Raw genomic sequence first — 19097 nt, forward strand, 5'->3', positions numbered from 1 at the left:
TATCGTGCATCAGCAGATGCATGACAAATAGGTCCAAGGAGGTGATACTTCCCCTCTATCAGGCGCTGGTCAGACCGCAGTTGGAGTACTGCATGCAATTCTGGGCACCGCACTTCAAGAAGGATGCGGATAACCTGGAGAGGGTCCAGAGAAGGGCCACTCGTATGGTTAAGGGCCTACAGACCAAGCCCTACAGGGAGAGACTAGAGAACCTGGACCTTTTCAGCCTCCACAAGAGAAGGTTGAGAGGCGACCTTGTGGCTGCCTATAAGTTCATCACGGGGGCACAGAAGGGAATTGGTGAGTATTTATTCACCAAGGCGCCCCCGGGGGTTACAAGAAATAATGGCCACAAGCTAGCAGAGAGCAGATTTAGATTGGACATTAGGAAGAACTTCTTCACAGTTCGAGTGGCCAAGGTCTGGAACGGGCTCCCAAGGGAGGTGGTGCTCTCCCCTACCCTGGGGGTCTTCAAGAGGAGGTTAGATGAGTATCTAGCTGGGGTCATCTAGACCCAGCACTCTTTCCTGCTTATGCAGGGGGTCGGACTCGATGATCTATTGAGGTCCCTTCCAACCCTAACATCTATGAATCTATGAATATTTCACATGCTGCCGCCCCACATGCCAACATGCAGAGGTAGTTAATAAGACTGATTTCACCTTGCCTTGGTTCCTTAATTTCACTTTTCCATCTTACAGTAAAAGTTTACTACATTCATTTGGTTTTGATTATTGCAATGCTAAAGGTAAATATTTTTTTCCTCTAATGCCAACCTTGAAGTTATGCTTCTTTTTACAAGTCAGAAAAAGTAAACATTTTCAGATTAAATAAACTGCACTGTGATTTGAAACAACTTGGAAAAGAGGTAGAAGAAATTCATATAAGAATCTTCAATATGCTATGAATTTAATTTCAGTGTTCCATTCCCTTTTCTAAAATAAAGGCAATGCAGAGAGTATTAGCATTCCCCCCTGCAGAGACTCCTATTTTCACTAGAGCATTTTAATGTTTTAATAATTCTAAAATAATAAATCTGCTCTTTGCATCCCCACACAACTGGTGCATTATTAGCATTGAAATGAAAATGTTAACAAGTTCTGACATTAAAATGCTAAATAGATACGTCAGCCATCACTAGAATGCCATCACTTCTGAGTAAATACATCTTTATGTTTTCTCTTATCTACACTGAAGATGTGAAAGCTCCAATGAGAAGCTTTAGAACTTCACATGGGAATGGAAACTACCATTCAATAGTTAAATGAAAGCAGCCAAGGCACATGAAGTTGATAACATTTAAGGGGGCACATCAAGGGAAATACGATTTTTTACTACCACCCTCCTCTGCCAGTGTGTTCTATTTCATGCAGAACCAAAGTTAGCAACATTGTAAACCAGAAATCCACCAATACAGAAACATGTGCGACTACTGTGTATTACATTTAAATAAGTAATGGATAGTGGCACAGTAATGTAATGGCTGCTGAGCCATGCAGTTTGTCAGCAAAGGAATACATGGCATAACAAACAGAATTGGCACCTGCAGGAGAACAAGGGACTGGGCACACTGTTCCAGAAGCAGGGGTGGGAGCAGTTTCCAAGAACAGAGAGGAGCAGTTTTATCCATGCTGGGAACTCCTACACTGTCCCCAGCTGAGCTGCTGCCACCACTGTTGCATATTCTAGCCACCCCAGCTGTTGCTTTTAAAAGAAGCAGCAGCAGTCAAGGCCTGTTTTGGAGTTCCCCACATGGTAACTGCCAGGGCATGGATTCCGCAAGGGTGGGAGGTGCCTTTTCTAACTTGGTGCCCAGGGTGAGTGCCCCTTTTACCCACGCCTAGTTACGCTACTGAGAATGGTAGATTTTCAGACACTCAGATGATGAAGAATTGAAAGAGAACTTGTGGGTTACTAGTTCACAGAACCGCAGTTTAAATCAATAAAAATCAAAGCTAAACCCTGTTAAAGGGGGCTGCTTCTATTCTATAGTTTAAAACAGTGTTTAGTCAGAAAAAAGTCAAAACATGTTTTAAGATGCAAGAAACATCTTACAGATGGATTGTTCTGTAAGGAGATTCCATTTCACCAAGTCTGGGGCACACTCTCCCAACATGCGCATACATAGTTTTTATTTCACACCCTTTAGATTAGTAATGAAACCATTACTGGTTAGTATGCCAACCATTTTGATTAGTATGCAGCCTCTCAGCTCCTGCATCCTCGCTAAGCAGATTCTTTGGCCCTGCAATACCAGAAGAGTCTTGAAATACAATATCAATGAACAGAACAAAGAAACTATGCATACTGATAACTGGTGTACACTGGCAACTTAGGATATTTTTAAATGTTACTAGTAGGGAGCACCTCTACAAGAATTAAAATGCAAAGAACTGTGGGGTAGTCTGAGTAACAAAGTGACTTGATGGAAAATACTGGTGTTGATAGAAACATAGCATTGGGACCAAAGACTTTATAAATATTCTGACATTAAATAGGCCTTCCATGCCAACTTGGATTTGGCTTCATTTTTATTTTGATTACTGTTCCAAAAGTTGAAAGCTGGATACGGTTTTAAGGAGATACAACTTCATCCACAAAGGACTCCATTTCTTCTGGCTTAGTTTAGGTGATACATTTATTAAATTAGAATGAAAAAGTCAAAATATATTTTACAATGCAAGAAACACATTTGGACACTTGACCTCAATACAGTGAGAGTCAATGTCTGCGGAATAACAGCAAAAAAAACAAACAAACAATCTTTTGAACAGTATTACAGGTCAACCAACACAAGCAGTAATATTTGCAGAGGGAAAACGTTCAGTACCTTCAACATACACAAACAGCAGCTTAAGATAAAGTAGCAAGGATCTAGCTAGACAAAAATATTCCTCTAAATTTAGGCCCTAGCAGCACTTTAACTTCTAGCAGATGCCAGTATTATGCAGCTGGGCTTTGGCTCCAGGCTGCTCTAACCTGCTGAGTATGAAACAGTTACGGATGAGAAGACATTGCTCTATTAAATGAAACATATGCCACAAGCTGAACAATAACAAGTGTGACCGCATTTATTTAAACAAAACAGCAAAATAATGCCTTTGAGTTCTACAATTCTGGACAATCAAGTGATGACAAGGACTAGCCAAAGCTTTTTTCATGTCCCTCAGACCCAAGGTGGACAACAGTTTGAACAATTGAGGGGATACATATATTAAAGAAACTGAGCAGGGTTTGTAACACTTTGTTAATGTTAAATGAGAAAGATAAAACGCAGTAAAGTACATCCTGAAGACTTACTTTCATACCTATAATGTTTTACTTTTATTGAATTCAAGTCTCCAAGCCAAACCTGAAACAATGCATAAGAAAAAGAATGCAAAGCACAACTTAGTGGCCTTTCTGCTCTGACCTGAACTACCCATCTTTGATCTATGCAGCTTCTCTTTGCAATACTCAGTATAACAAAAGCTTCAAGAGGGAGAAGGAAAGACTTCTGAAGTATGTCTAGGTGTTTCACGAAGACCTAAGGTTCAATTTCTGGATGAACATGTTTAATCTAACAACCTCGTTTCTTTCTTCCAGTTATTAGGAGAACTGAGAGGTGTTTATTTCACGCTTACAATTCAGTCACAAGATTAGCAATGCAATCTTGAAGAAGTTAAACCTTTTTCACCCATGATAAAGCTGCACTAAGTTCACTTGCTTTATTTAAGAAAAAAAAACAAAACCCTAAAACAAAAAAACCTGCTCCAATGAACTCCAGCTATAGGTAACTAGAATATGATGTACATTTTCCCCAAATTGTTCTACCCTTTAGCAATTCAAGGGGCTATTCCTAGAGATGGAAACAGGCGTTAAAAGCTTTTAACAGTATTTACAGGCAGTCATTTGCTGCTGCCTATGCTGGCATTCCCACAAAAAGTCATTGCTATGAAGATAAAGGCCAAATGTTAATTTAATGCTAACCAGAAAACTCAATATGTGATCATATAGGCTAAGTGACACAAGGGCTAAGACGATATATTCCTGATGAACACCCCTTTCAAGAAAAAAAAAAAAAAGAAAAATGTAATCATTGTAATGATAAAATGCCCAAGGAAAGACTGTAGCCTTAAAATCTCAGCAGGCAAAACCAATGGGAGAATGTATGAAGAGAAAGTTACATTTTTTTCAAAACAAAACAAAGTGTGCCAACTAAAGCAGTGGGGGGCTGTCAGAACTTAGTGTCAGCTGAGACATCATGAGAAGAAGCTTCAAAAAAACCAGAAGCCATTAGAAAGGAAAATCGTTTTGGTACTGTCAATTTAAAACTATTTCAACACACACTTCTTAATCATAAAAAAATAAATATTTATAAACTATTGCTGGCTCTGCCAGAAAACTTCCTGAAGGTATTGGAGAAAAGTTTATTTTAGTGGATATGAAAGAGCATCTTATGTATGTGGGAGAAAACAGGTAGAGAAGAGAGAATAAGGGCCTATATTTCCTTATTCCAAACCTGGCTTAAGAGTTCTCATGAACCACTCTTTAGATCCTGTATTTTAAGTGTACATTCCAACACTTGCAAAATACAAGCTATGGCTATTATAGAAAGTATCTGAAAACAATTTTAAAAGATGCCAAGATAAGTGACATTGCACAAGATCAGAAAATAAAATTTGTGCATAAAGTGCATTACATTGCCATTAAAAAAAAAAAAAAAAGAGATGTTACAAATTTATACAACAGGCAAAAATTGTGCCCTTTATGAACATTCTGCAGGTTCAAGCTGCAACATGCATGCATGTTCACGCTTGAAAAAATTATAGGCAATACACTTCCTTCTTATAAGAACCTGCTAATACAGGATATGTCAAATATTCTACCACCTTACTGAAAATATTTTAGTCAGGTATGCATCAAATTCAACTGAATTAGGTAGATTAACTGTGATCCAATGAATTTTTGAGGACAGTGCATATACCTGTTGAAGATTCTGCATCTACTCTTCCCACTCCTTATATTTCAGACTACCAAAACCAGTTTCTTCATTAAATTTTTCTGCAACGCAACATGAGTTTTCTGAAATACAGGAGTGTAGTAACTTTCTTTTTTAAAACAAAGGTTCTTTATATATACACAAAAATGACTATTTGTTGATACAAAGTTCCATGACGAAGTGTTTATTTCATACTTCGTTAGTTTTCCAGGCATTTAAAAAAAAACCCCAAAAAACACACCTTTTCCTTCTGCAGTCATCCTTTGGAATAATCACAGGAATGTAGAAACAAGAAGAGTGCAAGTAACCACAGGAGCACAATAAGGCTCAATCCCATCTTCTGCTACAGCAAGATATGCTGTACCTGGAAAGTGGTGTGTTGCAGCTTTCACAAGCACAGCAACACTGCCACATTTCAGGATTAAGCCCTAAATGCTTACCATATTATAAATATTGCTTTGGTGCCCAATCACTAGCTTGGAGGGAATAATCTAATTAGAAACACTTAAGGCTACAAGAAAGCCAGCTTCTTAGTAGATTTAAAATTATATATGTTAAAGACAGTTGGATTTATCACAGCAATAGATAAATACCACAGAAAAAGTCAAGAGTATCATGTAATCATTTTTGTATCTCTGGCAGAGAAACAGACTGCTTACTAAACAAGAACATTTGAATAAAAAACAGTGTACAAAGAAGCAAACACTCTACCCCTCAAAAATATAACTCTTCCTAGCTCACAGCCAGTAGTAAATCCTGTACTGCATAGTGTTAGATAAATATAAAACATGCCTGGTTTTTCTTTCTATCCAAAGGGGGAGGGGGGGGGGAAATAAACTTAAGCAGCATTGTTCCCTCCCCGTCAGAAATGTAGACCTGTATGATATGGCTAATGGGGGGGGAGGGAGAGTTTCATGCTTTTGTAGAACATACTTGAAGTGAATGAAAGTTGAAAACAAAAGTGAAAAATGTGCAAAGTGTCCAAGAAGAGAGGGGCACAATCTTTCAGACAGGATGCTCTCTCAGGAATTTGTCAGGAATTTCTTCCTCTAGCTAAATCCCTGGCTTGGCAAGTCAAAGTAAGGGTGGCATCGTAGACAGGGACAATGCAGGGGACAGGCATCTATGACTCTTCAGCAATCTGAAGCAATGAGTTGATAGCTGTATCCTTGTTCCCTCCCTGGGCTTCTAGCACTGAACGGATTACTTCCCTGTCCATGTTGGGAAACATGTCCTGGATAGATTTCAGATCTTCTTCATTACACAGGTGCTGAGGGTTAACTGCAGGAGATGGTACTGGCACTGGTACCATGCCTGGGTTACAGACTGCAGGCATTCCTGGAGACAAAAACATACATAAAGGAAATTAAAGACTCCTATTACATGAAAAACAAAATGTTTGTTTTTGTGCAAATGAAAAACTCCTTTCAGAAGCAAACACAAAACAATGTATAGGTGCCAAAAGTGACCAGGCACAGAATTTACCTTAACTGTTCTAAACAAAAAGACATACTATTACAATCTGGACAAGTGGTAGTGTTCCAGAAGTGCTGTTAATATAGTCATGAATATGCTATGGAGACAAACAGAGATAACACGTGCCAATAGGATTTATAGTCTTATTAGAGGTAGCCAGAAACCTCTCTTTTTGAGCTCATAACAAAATCGTAATTAATATAAAAAGGACAGTGCCATTAACTGTAATGTTTTTATGCAGGTGTCAGCATCCTACAGCTCTCAGCCCAGATCTGGCCTACCAAGCATGGGTATTTATGCCATTAGACGAACAGTAAGCATGCATCATTTATATATATTCTGTCAATAACAGTGGTCTCTGCTCCCTTAAAGCCAAGGTATTAATTCAGGTAGCTCTTACTAGAAGTTGGCTGACTCTTGTCCATACGAGTTTATATCACTAGTATACAAATCTTCTTTGTTGCCATGTAAAGTCCAACTGAATACGCAGTGCAATCCAGCCTTAAAACACTGAAGCTTTATAAAATAGCTCAGGGTATAATCTTAACCCTACGCTATGGAAGTATATGGAAAAAAACTCTGATAAAAGGGTATTTCTATACAAGAACGTAGTCTCCATTATTTCAATAAGAAAAATGTTTAACTCATTATTTCCAAGTAGATTGAGCAGATATTGGTAAACCCAAATAAATGGTGCCTAGTTATTCCACGTGTAGTATTAGGCCTCTGGAAACTGTTACGTTTTCCCCTGATATGACATTGACAGTGAACTGTAACATGCCACATGTTCAGGGAATTTATGGCAGGATAACATGGGAAAACAGCCACAAAGATGTTCCATATTAGATTCAGAACATCTTTGAGGCAGGTTTGTAGCATGCTTTAAACCAAACACGTGACATGTGTCCTGGACCCAGGGCTGCCGATGCTGATCCGCTGACTGGAAGGAAGTTAGCCATGTTAGGCTGTAGTCAGGCAGATGACAGGGCAGATATGCACATTATAGACTAACTAAAAGCATAAATTTTTGTGAACTCAGACTCAATTTATCAGATACTGTGAAGGGACAAGTATATAGCGGTGTATGAAATTAAGTGAGTGATCTGAATACAAAAGGTAAAGAGGGAGGGGGAAGGAGGGCATTGCTGGGAGAAGCAAACAAGAAAAGACCCCACAGAGACAAAAGGGTCAGAAAAGCAAACTAAGGTGATGGGATAAAAATCCATAGTCCCTATTTAAATCATGCTTCACACAATCCAGTCTGCAGGCAACTTCTTGTTCCAGAATTTCCTGTTCAAATTGTTTTGTTTTTTTTTTAAATCTACTACCTGAGAACAGCAATCCTGAGTGGATTGTAAGAATCAGAAAAGGGGCAGCCTCAGGGTCTGGGATACCACTACCCAATGCCTAATCCTGGGAAAATCTAGCAGCCACAGGTCCCAAACCAGGACTCAGGGCTTTTCCCCCTTGCCAAATCCCTGCAGCATGGGGTTGTCAATGCCCACAAGGGAATCTATTGGCTCTCCATGTTCAGGGACATTTAAAGCCCTGTGCTACAGTCAATGCCACATTGCAGATTCCTCAGGGTTAGGGAGCTCATAATTCCCATGCAGTCATGTAGGTGGATGGGTAAAGGTTAGTATGAAGATGGGGTGAAGGGGAAGGGAAAAATAGGAGAGGGACTGGGTTGGGAGCAAGGATGATGCCATGACAAGAAGCACCATATTTGGGATGAAGCATACGAAAACCTCAGATCCTAACTGCATGATCATATTAAATGTCTGCCAGCAGCCTTAAGGAGTATGACAAGATAGAAGAATTGTTTTCTTCTTACAGACAGACACACTATTTCTCAGAGAAGCAACAAAATCAGTTTGGAATCTGCATTATGCAAAAAAGACAAGCAAAGCAACTGCAGTTTGAAGTTAGTTTCTTTTTCTTTTCTTTTTTTAATTGGTGTTTTCCAAAGTTTATTTCTAGAATCACTAAGTGCATTCTACATTTTCTTCATTTGATGAAACAATAATTGAGAACCACCCTGCAGCTGAAAAGGTTAAAGAATTACAGTTCATTTTAAAAGCACTCCTGGAGTATAGACACGTGACAATTTTATTGATACCAAAAGGTATTGATGCAAGTAGTTATGATGCAGCTGTTAGGTCTGCATAGATTCTGTAGCAATACAAGTATAGCTAGACTGCTCCAACTTTAACCCTGCATCATTTAAAGCCAAAGCCAGGGCAATTTAGCTATCTTTTATTGCTACAGATTTATGAAAATAACAGATCATAAGCTGCAATGCTCCAGAGCACTTGAGCTCTAGACTATAATACTGTAGTAAAAATATGATCCGATTAAACAACTTTGAGTGGGAAGCAGTAAAAACTATACTTACTTTCCAATTACACAGGGTACACCACCTGCCTCTCAGCACCTACTTACTAGTTCAGAATAAGACATTAATTTGCCATTCTGCAAACATTTGCTGATCTTATTTTTAAAGAGACCGCCCATGATAAAAGTGCCATACATCATCTGTACTAGAAAGTCTGAGTTGTTGAACAGACATGATCAACAAAAGCCAACATATGGAAAGTTAATTGTGATTATTTGTACTAAGAAACAATTAGTGAGAGCTTTACACTAGGGCATACAAACCACTGGGACTGCTACCAGATGCAAATGAATGTTCTTTGTTTACAATTCATCCTAGATGTTAGTAAAGACTGACATTTTACTTTTCAGGTCTAGGTTTTGAATCTTCAAAATTTAGTTAAAGCAAGTTGATGGGGCTTTCTTCAACTGGATATGGCAAAAAAAATTAGCCCTCCCCCCACCACTTTCCCCCACCCAAAATATCAGAGTCCTGATGAAAGCAGGACACTGTGTGAATAATTTTTTAGTACCCTTCATCGTATCTTTTTCTACTGTTTCTCTCCTCCCACTGATATAGTGTTTCGAATAAAACTAAAAGGATTGACAGATGTGGCCATTCCTTAATAAAAATCTAACTCGTGCTTTCCACAAATATGTCAAACAAGGAACACTTTCTGATGCTCCACAAGGATATCCAATTCTAACCTTTATCAATTATATAAAGAGATTTTCCTGCATTGTCCTTTCCCACAGGTATAATTTAAAAAGTAATTGATCTTGGTTAATTCACTGGGCACTCCTGCCCACCTTAGATGACTCTGGCTTAGAACTCACTGCCATTAAGTATGTCGCTCAAAAGCCTTATTCAGTAAAATTTACGTTTGCAAGTAGGCTAAGGAACACTATGGGCAAAACAATCCAAACCACTAAGTTGGGGGCAAGTAATCAAAAAATGTGAGAGAGGGAACATGGCTGGAAGTTAATACTTTGAAATACAGCAGCAGTTTCTAAACAATTTGTAAAAACAAAGACTTTATGGAAAACCTTTTTCTCCAAACCAATTTGTTACTGGGCAAATAGCAGTAACCATATCATTCAAGAAAAGAAAGTATCACTTAAGTTCATTTTTCAAGTAATTCAAACCCTACAGTAAGAATGGATTAATCTTACTGACAAATTTCAAGTTAATGTCAAAGTCTTTTCTTAGTACAGTAGAACTAGTTCTCTCCAGAACTATGAATGTTTGCAAAGATTACTACCTCCCACCCCTGATCCTCCCTTCCCTGTCACTGAGTGGCCAAGAGGCAATGAATGCCATGATTTTAGTCGCTTAACAACTCAGCAGTTGGGGGGGGGGGGAGGGGGAAGGAGGGAAGAAGGGGCATGAGGTTGAAAAGAGCAAGATTAAAGGCAATGTTGCGCCACAACTTGCACCGCAATTTAGATAGGTCCCTAAGCAGAGTCATCTTCTGTGGACCCCTTAGACATAGTCTGCAGACCCACAGGTTGAAAACCACTGCTGTATAAGCAACTCAGTTCACTGACAAGTTAGACTGAAGCTAACACTTTAAATATTTTCCATAAATGCAAACTGCACAGTACCTGTGCACTCTTGTTTCAGAATTACACAGAAAGTACTACAAACCAAGAAGTTTGGAGTGTTAGTTCTCTAGCACAAACAGCGAGATTGCAATAGGAAACATGCTGGCATAAGCAATGACATTCCAAAATATAAAATGCACATGTAATATAGCAAGTCAATTGACAGCATATTGTGATCATTTATGAGCAGCAATGGAAGCAGCAAGTACAGTTTATCCAAATTGCACACAGCATATTACACAAATATTTTGCTTTTAGTTTCTAGTTCAGTCAAGTGCCTTATGTTTCTTCACATCAAAGGTCTGTATCTTTCAGTAAAAAAATTTAATTCTATCCCTCTATCACAATGGACAGCTATTCATGCAATATGTTATTTTAATGAGTCTGAAACCTGCACTGGAAGAGGCTTAAGACAAATGGAAGTGGGATGCATAATTCATTTATACCTTTTGGGGGAAAAATAAATACATTTTTTTAAAACTTTTATACGGGTTTATTTTGTACAAAACAACTTGCTTGTGTAAGGATTGAGCCCTAAAGGCTTGAGGCCACCATTTATTTTTATATCTACCAAATTCTGCCACAACTTTGTATTGTGCAAAGAGAAGACATTAACATCATTCCCAGCTTCACTGAAATCTGTGGGAAGTAGTAGTGGTAGATGTCCTGCAAGTCTGTGATCTGACTAGTACTCTGGCTCAGCTAAATAAGATGGAACAAGCCAGTCATTTATGCATACAATATTTTGCATAGAACTCAGAATACCAGTAAATGCTTGATTTATTGAAAAGTTAAGTACTCATGAAGACACTTGACTTGACAGTGATACTATAATCAAGGTGAGGATGTCACAATACCGATGAAAGTTTGGTATTAGGTGTTAGAGCATTTCATTTTCAAGGAAAAGGGAGCTGATGAGCTACTTTTTCAGAAACAGTAACAAGTACCCAAACTTGAATGTGTACATGCCAGTCACTTTTTAGTCATAAAGTATGTGTCTTTCCTCAAATACATGATTCAAAGTGGCACCCTAAATGGTTATGTGCATGGGAAGTTCTGTACATTTCAATGCAGATGTATGTTTAGCATTGAGGTGAGAACACACTGATGGCACGTGCTTGGTACAGCTATCACTTAGAAAGAGATGTGCATGAGAACTTAAATCTGAATCCTGCATAAAATTATAGAGTTCAAACTCATAATTCCTGTTCTCAAGTCCACTGAAGGCCTCATCTATTAGGCACACAGAGTATGCCTAACTGCAAAGAGCCCAATCACCTTTGGTCCAATAGTCTAAAGAGGTGAAAACCTATCCAACTGATTACTCAGTACCCAGAGACTATTTATGCATTGTGCCTTAAACAGTTATTAGATAAGATGTACAAAATGAAGCTAGACTCCTCTTGCTTCAACGAGTTCCTTTTTCACTGGAACTAGAGTCACTCCCTCTCTTGTTTGCTCTCTTGCCAGACCCAAGACTTAGGGTCATGATGCTAACCCACTGGTTATGCAATAGGAAGATCTGAAAGGTACCCCTAGCCTAGCCAGGCCTATAGCCTTATGATTTCCTGGGAAGATGATGATGGGGGTCAAACTCCTTCAGTCTGAGAACAGCCCAAAAAAACAGCCTTCAAGTTTTTGGTAAGCACCCCCAGCCCCTAGGCTACTGCACAAGGTGAGTAGACTCTTCCTCCACATTATTGTGATGCTACAAGACCATGGCCTTAAGTCAGCAGGGGGCAAGAGAAGACTTCAGATTGTGAATATCACATCAGAGATACTCTTTGCAGCCCTGAGTTGGGTATCATAGAAAGCATAACTCAATGGCAGGGGGGCCTTCCTGACATTCTCCTCTTTAGTCTCTCTTACCGACTGCCCTGTACAACTCCCTTAACAGCATGCTGGTTGCTATGAATCTCATCCAAGAGACAAGGTCACCCATTCCATACCCATTTAACATATGCAGTACTGGGATGCACAACATTCCCCCCTGCCCCATATTCCATTTATAGATGTGCAACCCTAAATTTTAGCCAAGACCAAGTAAGCCACTAGGTACGTTTTAACTAAGCCTAAGTGACTTGGTAAATAGTATTAGTTTAAACCAATGACCACCAATCCATATCTCAGTATCACTGTGCTACTCTCTATGGCTTCCAATGTTGTTCAAGGCCAGAGGAAATTTAAAAGCAGAGCTTCATTTTGGAGGGGATGGGGGAAGCAGACAAGGAAGATGGCAGGGATGTAACTACATTGGTATCCTTTTGTAGCAACAGAAGTTGCTACGATGCAATTCTATTACATTGGCATGATTTTGATAAGAAACTTTTGCAGCAAAACCACTACCAACATTAACCATGTTTCATTTAGAGGCCAAAGGTAGGGTGATTTAGCAAACTTGCACTGCTACCAGATCATGAAGATGTAATAGCTATTGTACACTCCTGAGCAGCTGGCTCCCCCTGCACTGAAAAGTGGTTAAAAGCCATATTTGTCCAAATGCAAGGATAACCAATTCTACCCACTGTTCAGCAAAAGTTGGCAACTGGTCTAAATTAACATTGCTTCCAGAAGGTTAAAAAAAAAATGGTGGAAGAGTTTAATTGTGTCAATGCAAGATATAAGGGTACAAACAAACATCATCAAACAGTAGATCAGTCACATCCCACCACAGCTGATCCACTTCACTGGATGAAACACAATACCTATTATCATCTGGCACTGGGCAAAAAAAAAAAACCAATGCAGAACTTGGTGTCTCTTGCTACCCCATCCTTCCTTGCTGTCCTGGCACAGGACAATGTGGGAACTACACTGACCCGTATGGGTCCTGGTAAGGAGGCACAGGAACAGGTCCTGGTGTAGGGCAGTGGAGGAATCCCCAGTGTCCAGTGCCTCCAAGCCAGGACATGTACACCTGCAGAAGCCCTGCTGGGAGATTCCCCAGGCACGTGTCTGAAAGGTGGGAAAAACTAAGCACACACTTTAAGGGCCTGATCCTGTGCATCCTGGAAATGCAAATTCCCAGGGAGTGAAGGATCAGGCCCATGAAGTCCCCAGAGATCCAATCTAGGGAGGCTGGAGAATGTGAGCAGCTCCAAGTTGTACATACTCTCTCACCTTAAAGAAAACAGACAGTCACAAAAAAGCAGTTCAAGTTCATACCAACTTTGCCACAGCCTCAAACTGGGGCGCCAGAAGTTATATGGACATATGCTTGCTTTGCCCTTGTGGTGCCATAACATTGTTTATGGCACCACTAAGACAACCTATGTTTCCACCCCTTAGGTTTTTCAGTCTTATAAATAGGATACAAGACACAGGAATGACAGATTGCCTTGCCAAATGCGACTGGATAATCTATTGATATCCATGATGTTCCAATTCTACAGAAGTCTGCTACACCTTTGTGTTCTTTTGTTTGTTTTTAAATCTCACTCTAGTAAGGATAAGGGATAATATATTCTCCTAAAGGCATAGCTGAAAGTTTATTGCTTTTTAAACAGGAAAACTAATTTCTCCATGAACCAGTCAAATATTTTTTTTCTTTTATTAATTTGGGAAGTTAATTCTGCCTCCAGCTAACATTTTGCCTTTGCAACTTGATTTCTAAAACTTGGATTAGTAGAACTGGAAGTTTAAAATAAAAGGACTGCAGATACTAAAGAATACTGGCATTTGTTTTTAGGCTTAAAACAGATGCATAAAATCTGGTTTATTGTGACATCCACATGTAATGCCTTGTGATGCAATGTGCTACGTACAAACAAAGAAAGCAGTTTGTATGAGCTCATGCAAAGGTTTTTTACCCCCACCATAATGGGTCAAGAAGAGCTTGAAAAACTTACCCAGAGCAAAGTACTCAAGCCCTAAGGATAGGTGAAAATGAAAGGGAAAGGAATAAGACACAGGAGAGAAACGTTAATCTACTTTAACTGGGAAATGAATGCTTTCGCCTCCAAGGATGAAGGCCGGGCAAGTTCTGAAATGGCATTTAGAGTTAGACTCTGGATACCAGCATCTTTAATTTCTCAAGTCCAAAATCTAACATACTTCAGTACTCAAAACCTACTCCCTAACAAGCAGGGGTGGGCAATTATTTCAGGCAAAGGGCCACTTACTGAGTTTTGGCAAGCCATCGAGGGTCACGTGACAGGCAGCCAGGGGCAGATAATAAAAAAAAGTTTTTTGTTTGTTTTTTCTAGGGGCCCCATGGGCCAGATAGAATGGCCTGGCAGGCCACATCTGGCCCCCGGGGCACATTCTGCCCAATCCTGCCCTAACATGTATGTGCTACCTGCAGATAAGGTGACTACAGGAAAGGATTTATACCTAAAACTGGAAATGTCTTGTGCCATAGAAAATTCTTATTCTGCATAAAGGGCAAAGTATCCCTGTAGCATTATTGAAAGTTTTTTTAATACTGACAAAGCCAAGAAAACAAAAGGTGATATACATAGACGTTTATGCTACCAAACATCAGCTTTCATACTACCATCATCTACTGCAAGCCTTAAACTTGCAATCCCAGAGTTTTTCCATTGATTTGCACTGCAATTTAATATTTTCATACATTAGTTATATACATTAATGCATACCATTTTAAAAAGATACAAAAGGTGCAACCAAAACGCACCTTGACGAAACCCCAAAGACCTATTTTTAACCCACCTATAAAGCTGCTTTACAGCCATCTTCAAACATAAATGGATTTTCTTTAAAGCCCATCAATACTATTCTCTAACCGGTTGGAGATGTTTTCCCACATAGACGCAAGATGTACTTAGTGCAAGTGATAGCACTTAGTATACTGACTCTGATATACTATTGGTCACCTTCACCTTGCCTCATGGACTGATCGAGGCTGAAGGGATATAGCCCTCAATCTGGCAAAAAAAAAAAAAAGAGGAGGAAGAGTGTTCTTATTCCCCCCCTGCTTTTCTTTTAAAAGATTAAGAGTTGTGAAATGAAACATGTTTTGGCTAAAAAAAAATTTAAAACCTCTATTTTAAAACTACAAGTCAGAGTATGTGGCCCACCAATACAAAAAGTTTGTCTTCCTTAAATACATTCTTCAAAATAAGTTTTAAAACCCATGAGAGAGAGAGAGAGTTAGTGAGTTAGTTAAACATTATTCTTTCTGTGTATGTTCCAAGTTTTACCCACTTACTACAGTTTTGTATTGCACAGATAGCAGGAAACAAGCTGGAATCCATTTTATTCTGTACTTTATAATTAATAATTCCATATGCACAAAAGTTTCAAACTGGCAAGGAATGACTGAGAAACAGCATATCTTGACTTTCAGATTGTAGGCTGAACTGAAACAGAAAAGTTATTACATTTTTAAACTATGTTCTTAGGAAATTATTTGAGAAGCAAGATTTTTATGGAGGCATTTTTCAAACAATTTAGCCTTTCCAAACAGCCATTTTATCACCCCAGTCAGGTAATTTATCATCTGAATCTTACAAACAAAGCTTAAAACCCAAAGTTGTTTCAGCTCAGAATGTCTAAAAGAACAAAATAATACCTCATAGGTAAACACTTAGCTTAATATATTTCCCAGAAGGAAAATAGGGGGCATATTTTAAATTTATAAAATTCTCTTTCAGATTAAGATTACTGTTAAGGGAAATGGGTTCTGAATGCCTAAATACCTTCTATGACCTCTTTTATATCTGTGATAATCACCTCGAGCAGAAGATTGCCTGCACCAAGTCTCAGGATAGAAGCACCTCTTGAAGAAGGCAACACACAAGCTGGATACAAGATTATGCTACTGTAGGCTTAAAAAATATAGTGGAATTGTGTACCAGCAGGTGACAGGATGAAGTTATAATCCAGGCACATTCTCACTAAACTAAACGAAAAAAAATTATTCCACCAATTTCCAATGAGCCTTTTTTTTTTCTTTTTCAGTAGAATTTTCTGAAACCAACTCTGTTTCCGAATTGTTCAAACTGGAGGCCTTTCTACCACGTCAAAGCCATATGGGAGGGGAAACCAAAACCAAAAACATGAAGGAGCAGCACCCTAGGATGTGTTGGGCAACTGCCAATGGGTCAAGACCCTGGAAAATATCTGCCTCCAGTCAGATTATATCCTGTTGAAGTATTCTGCAGCAATGTTACCTGTTCCTAGAAAGTAGCTTTAAGGGTAACAAGACAGCAGTCTCTCTTAAAATATAAGGGAACACCCTTCTGTAAAAGGAACTGAACAGAATAAAAAGACAGTCCAGCATCTAAGACCCAGTGATATGAGGCAAGGCCCATCCATATCACTAAGGATTACAAAACTAACAAGAATCTCTTGAGGAGTCTACTCCAAACAGGGCATTTGGCAAAAGGGCTGACTGAATTGAGCTTCCCAAGGTAGTCATCATCTGAATGTGCAGCTGCAATTGCAAAGAGATTGTACAAACTTTTCTTTTCCTTCAAAATACAGAATCACAGGGTTGGAAGGGGTCTTAAGGGTCATTTGGGCCAAGGAGTAGCATTGATTCAAAGTAACTGTTTGAGGGAAAGGATTATTTTCAACAAAGTTCTCCCTGTCTTTTTTCCAGGAAGGGGGGACGGGGGGCAGGAAGAGAGAAGGAAAGTTGTTGGAACCTCCTACCATGAAATTTTCTAAACAGCCTGGTTTCAAAGTTCAAATTAGTTATAAACTAAGAGGTCTGAACTGGAAGAAAACATTGACTGACCTAAAGTTACAGTTCCAGATTGTCAGCACACAAAACTTGACATTGACTTTTAATCCCATCCTGGTTGAGAACATTTTTCAAAAAAGTCTCAATTTTTCTGGATGGGAGGAGTGATACTAGAAAACTATGTTCACAAGCAATTGCATTAATTATCTTTCTGTGTCACTTGTTTTGTCATATCCACCACCTGATTTTTAAGTTTTTAAGTTATTTCTATAAAGAAACTGAACTAGCTAGAGGAGCCATTTCCAACAAAGAGAGTCTTAAAATTTGCGTTCTTCCAGAAAACAGGCAGACGTGCCATTATAATATGTTTCATACTGCTTAGTAACTGCTTTTAATACTTAAAATTCTATCCATATTACCACAATATAGAAAGACTGAGTTTCACATCAAGTGTTTACTGTCACTTTAAAATCGGCACTTAAAGGAAATCGGTTCATTTTCAGTCTTTATATCCAGTAGACTGTTTTTACAATTAACTTAAGAGATCTGTCCAAAAATATTTTGACATATGAAATGCAAAGGACAGAAAAGAGAGGAATTTAGTAAGTAAGTCTTGCCAGGTAAATATAAATTATATAATTATTCAGCAACATCAATCTTCCTGAAGATGTAATTGCACCAGCTGTATTTTCTGGGACATGTAATACATCTGATAGTAAAACCTCCTGAAACAAGAGCAAGACTAAATTATTCTTACATCTTAGAAAGTTCACTTACTTAAATAAAACAATAATATGACTTTAATATTAAACAGATAGGTGAAACCCAGGAACTGAAAAGTGAAGAGAACATATCTATAGGAGACAGAAAGATCCCTTTTCCTTCGACCAAGGATGCCAACTAAAGTTGTCAGCTTTTAGCAGTTCTACCAGAGGTTACCTGGTAGAGGTTTTCCTGAAGTTGTGAAGAATTAACTGAACAGGAATTGTGGGAGCTTGTACAAATGCATATACTTTTCTGCAATACATTTGGGAGAACCTGAAACAACTTTAAACTACCTATAGAATGGATTGCTTTAACAATGTAGCTTTGAAGGACTGGAACATTCATTAATTGATTTCTTCTACCCTTTAGAACTCTCTCTCTTCAAAGAAAAAATTGCTTCGAGTCTTAGAGTAAAAAGACTCATGAAGCCTGGAACAGCATGTATCCAAAACCGAGTCATTTCACGAAACTAAAATAAGTAGCTTTTCATTTTTTTATTTTACATAATACGGATGAATATTTGGGTTAAACAACACCTGACCTTAAAAACGTGTACAGCAAAAGATGTAATATGGAGTTGAGAATATAAACTTTGAATACCCACATTGACCCTCCCTAAAAGACAAAGTGAAAGCACTTGGAAAGATCTATTACAAATTAAGTGGTGGAAATAATTCAGAAATGCATTAAATAAGAAAACTCATGGTGGTCTGAAAAATTAAAGAACTTGGCAGTATTTCCAAATGTTTTCATTTATGTTCATAGGTGAAGTTAACAATGAAGACAAATACAGCAGTAATGCAAGTAATGGCCATGAAACGGACTGCTATTCCAATACATATAGTAATATGTTTATGTTAAAAGAAGATAAAGACATTCCTGTACTATGGAAAAACAAATTAAGGAATAAAATGTTCTTTTAGTATTTCAATTAAGTACTGTCATTAAGTGCACCAAATCTCCAATTTCTCAATTTATGCATTTGAAGAGGGTAATTTTTACCAATGAGCATTCTTGAAAAGATGTTTTAAAAATACTTGCAAATTAAAATGGAGAAATCAGTCCATACCAAAAATCACTGCATTTCGCTATTCTTTTCTCTCTGAAGACCTAATTTAGGTCACAGGAAGCTAATCCCAGCTCCATCTTTACTCAAATCAGAAAATTCCACTACCACATAATATGCTGGGGCCAAACATGCTTTGACTGCAATTAAGCAAGAAATTCAGCATCACATTTAGCTGTACT

At 38.5% G+C, this 19097-nt stretch overlaps 1 protein-coding gene across 1 annotated transcript in view; it reads right to left on the reverse strand.

The window, feature by feature from the left end:
- Positions 1 to 2620: 2620 nt before the first annotated feature.
- Positions 2621 to 19097, reverse strand: part of TOLLIP (toll interacting protein) — a 39882-nt gene continuing 23405 nt past the window's right edge. Inside the window, exon 6 of the mRNA XM_006268178.4 lies at positions 2621 to 6319. Coding sequence (XP_006268240.2) covers positions 6105 to 6319 — 215 coding nt within the window. The 3' untranslated portion in view covers positions 2621 to 6104. The remainder of the gene's footprint in view (positions 6320 to 19097) is intronic.

Source organism: Alligator mississippiensis, chromosome 2 (genome assembly GCF_030867095.1).
Source record: "Alligator mississippiensis isolate rAllMis1 chromosome 2, rAllMis1, whole genome shotgun sequence".
Taxonomy (NCBI): Eukaryota; Metazoa; Chordata; order Crocodylia; family Alligatoridae; genus Alligator; species Alligator mississippiensis.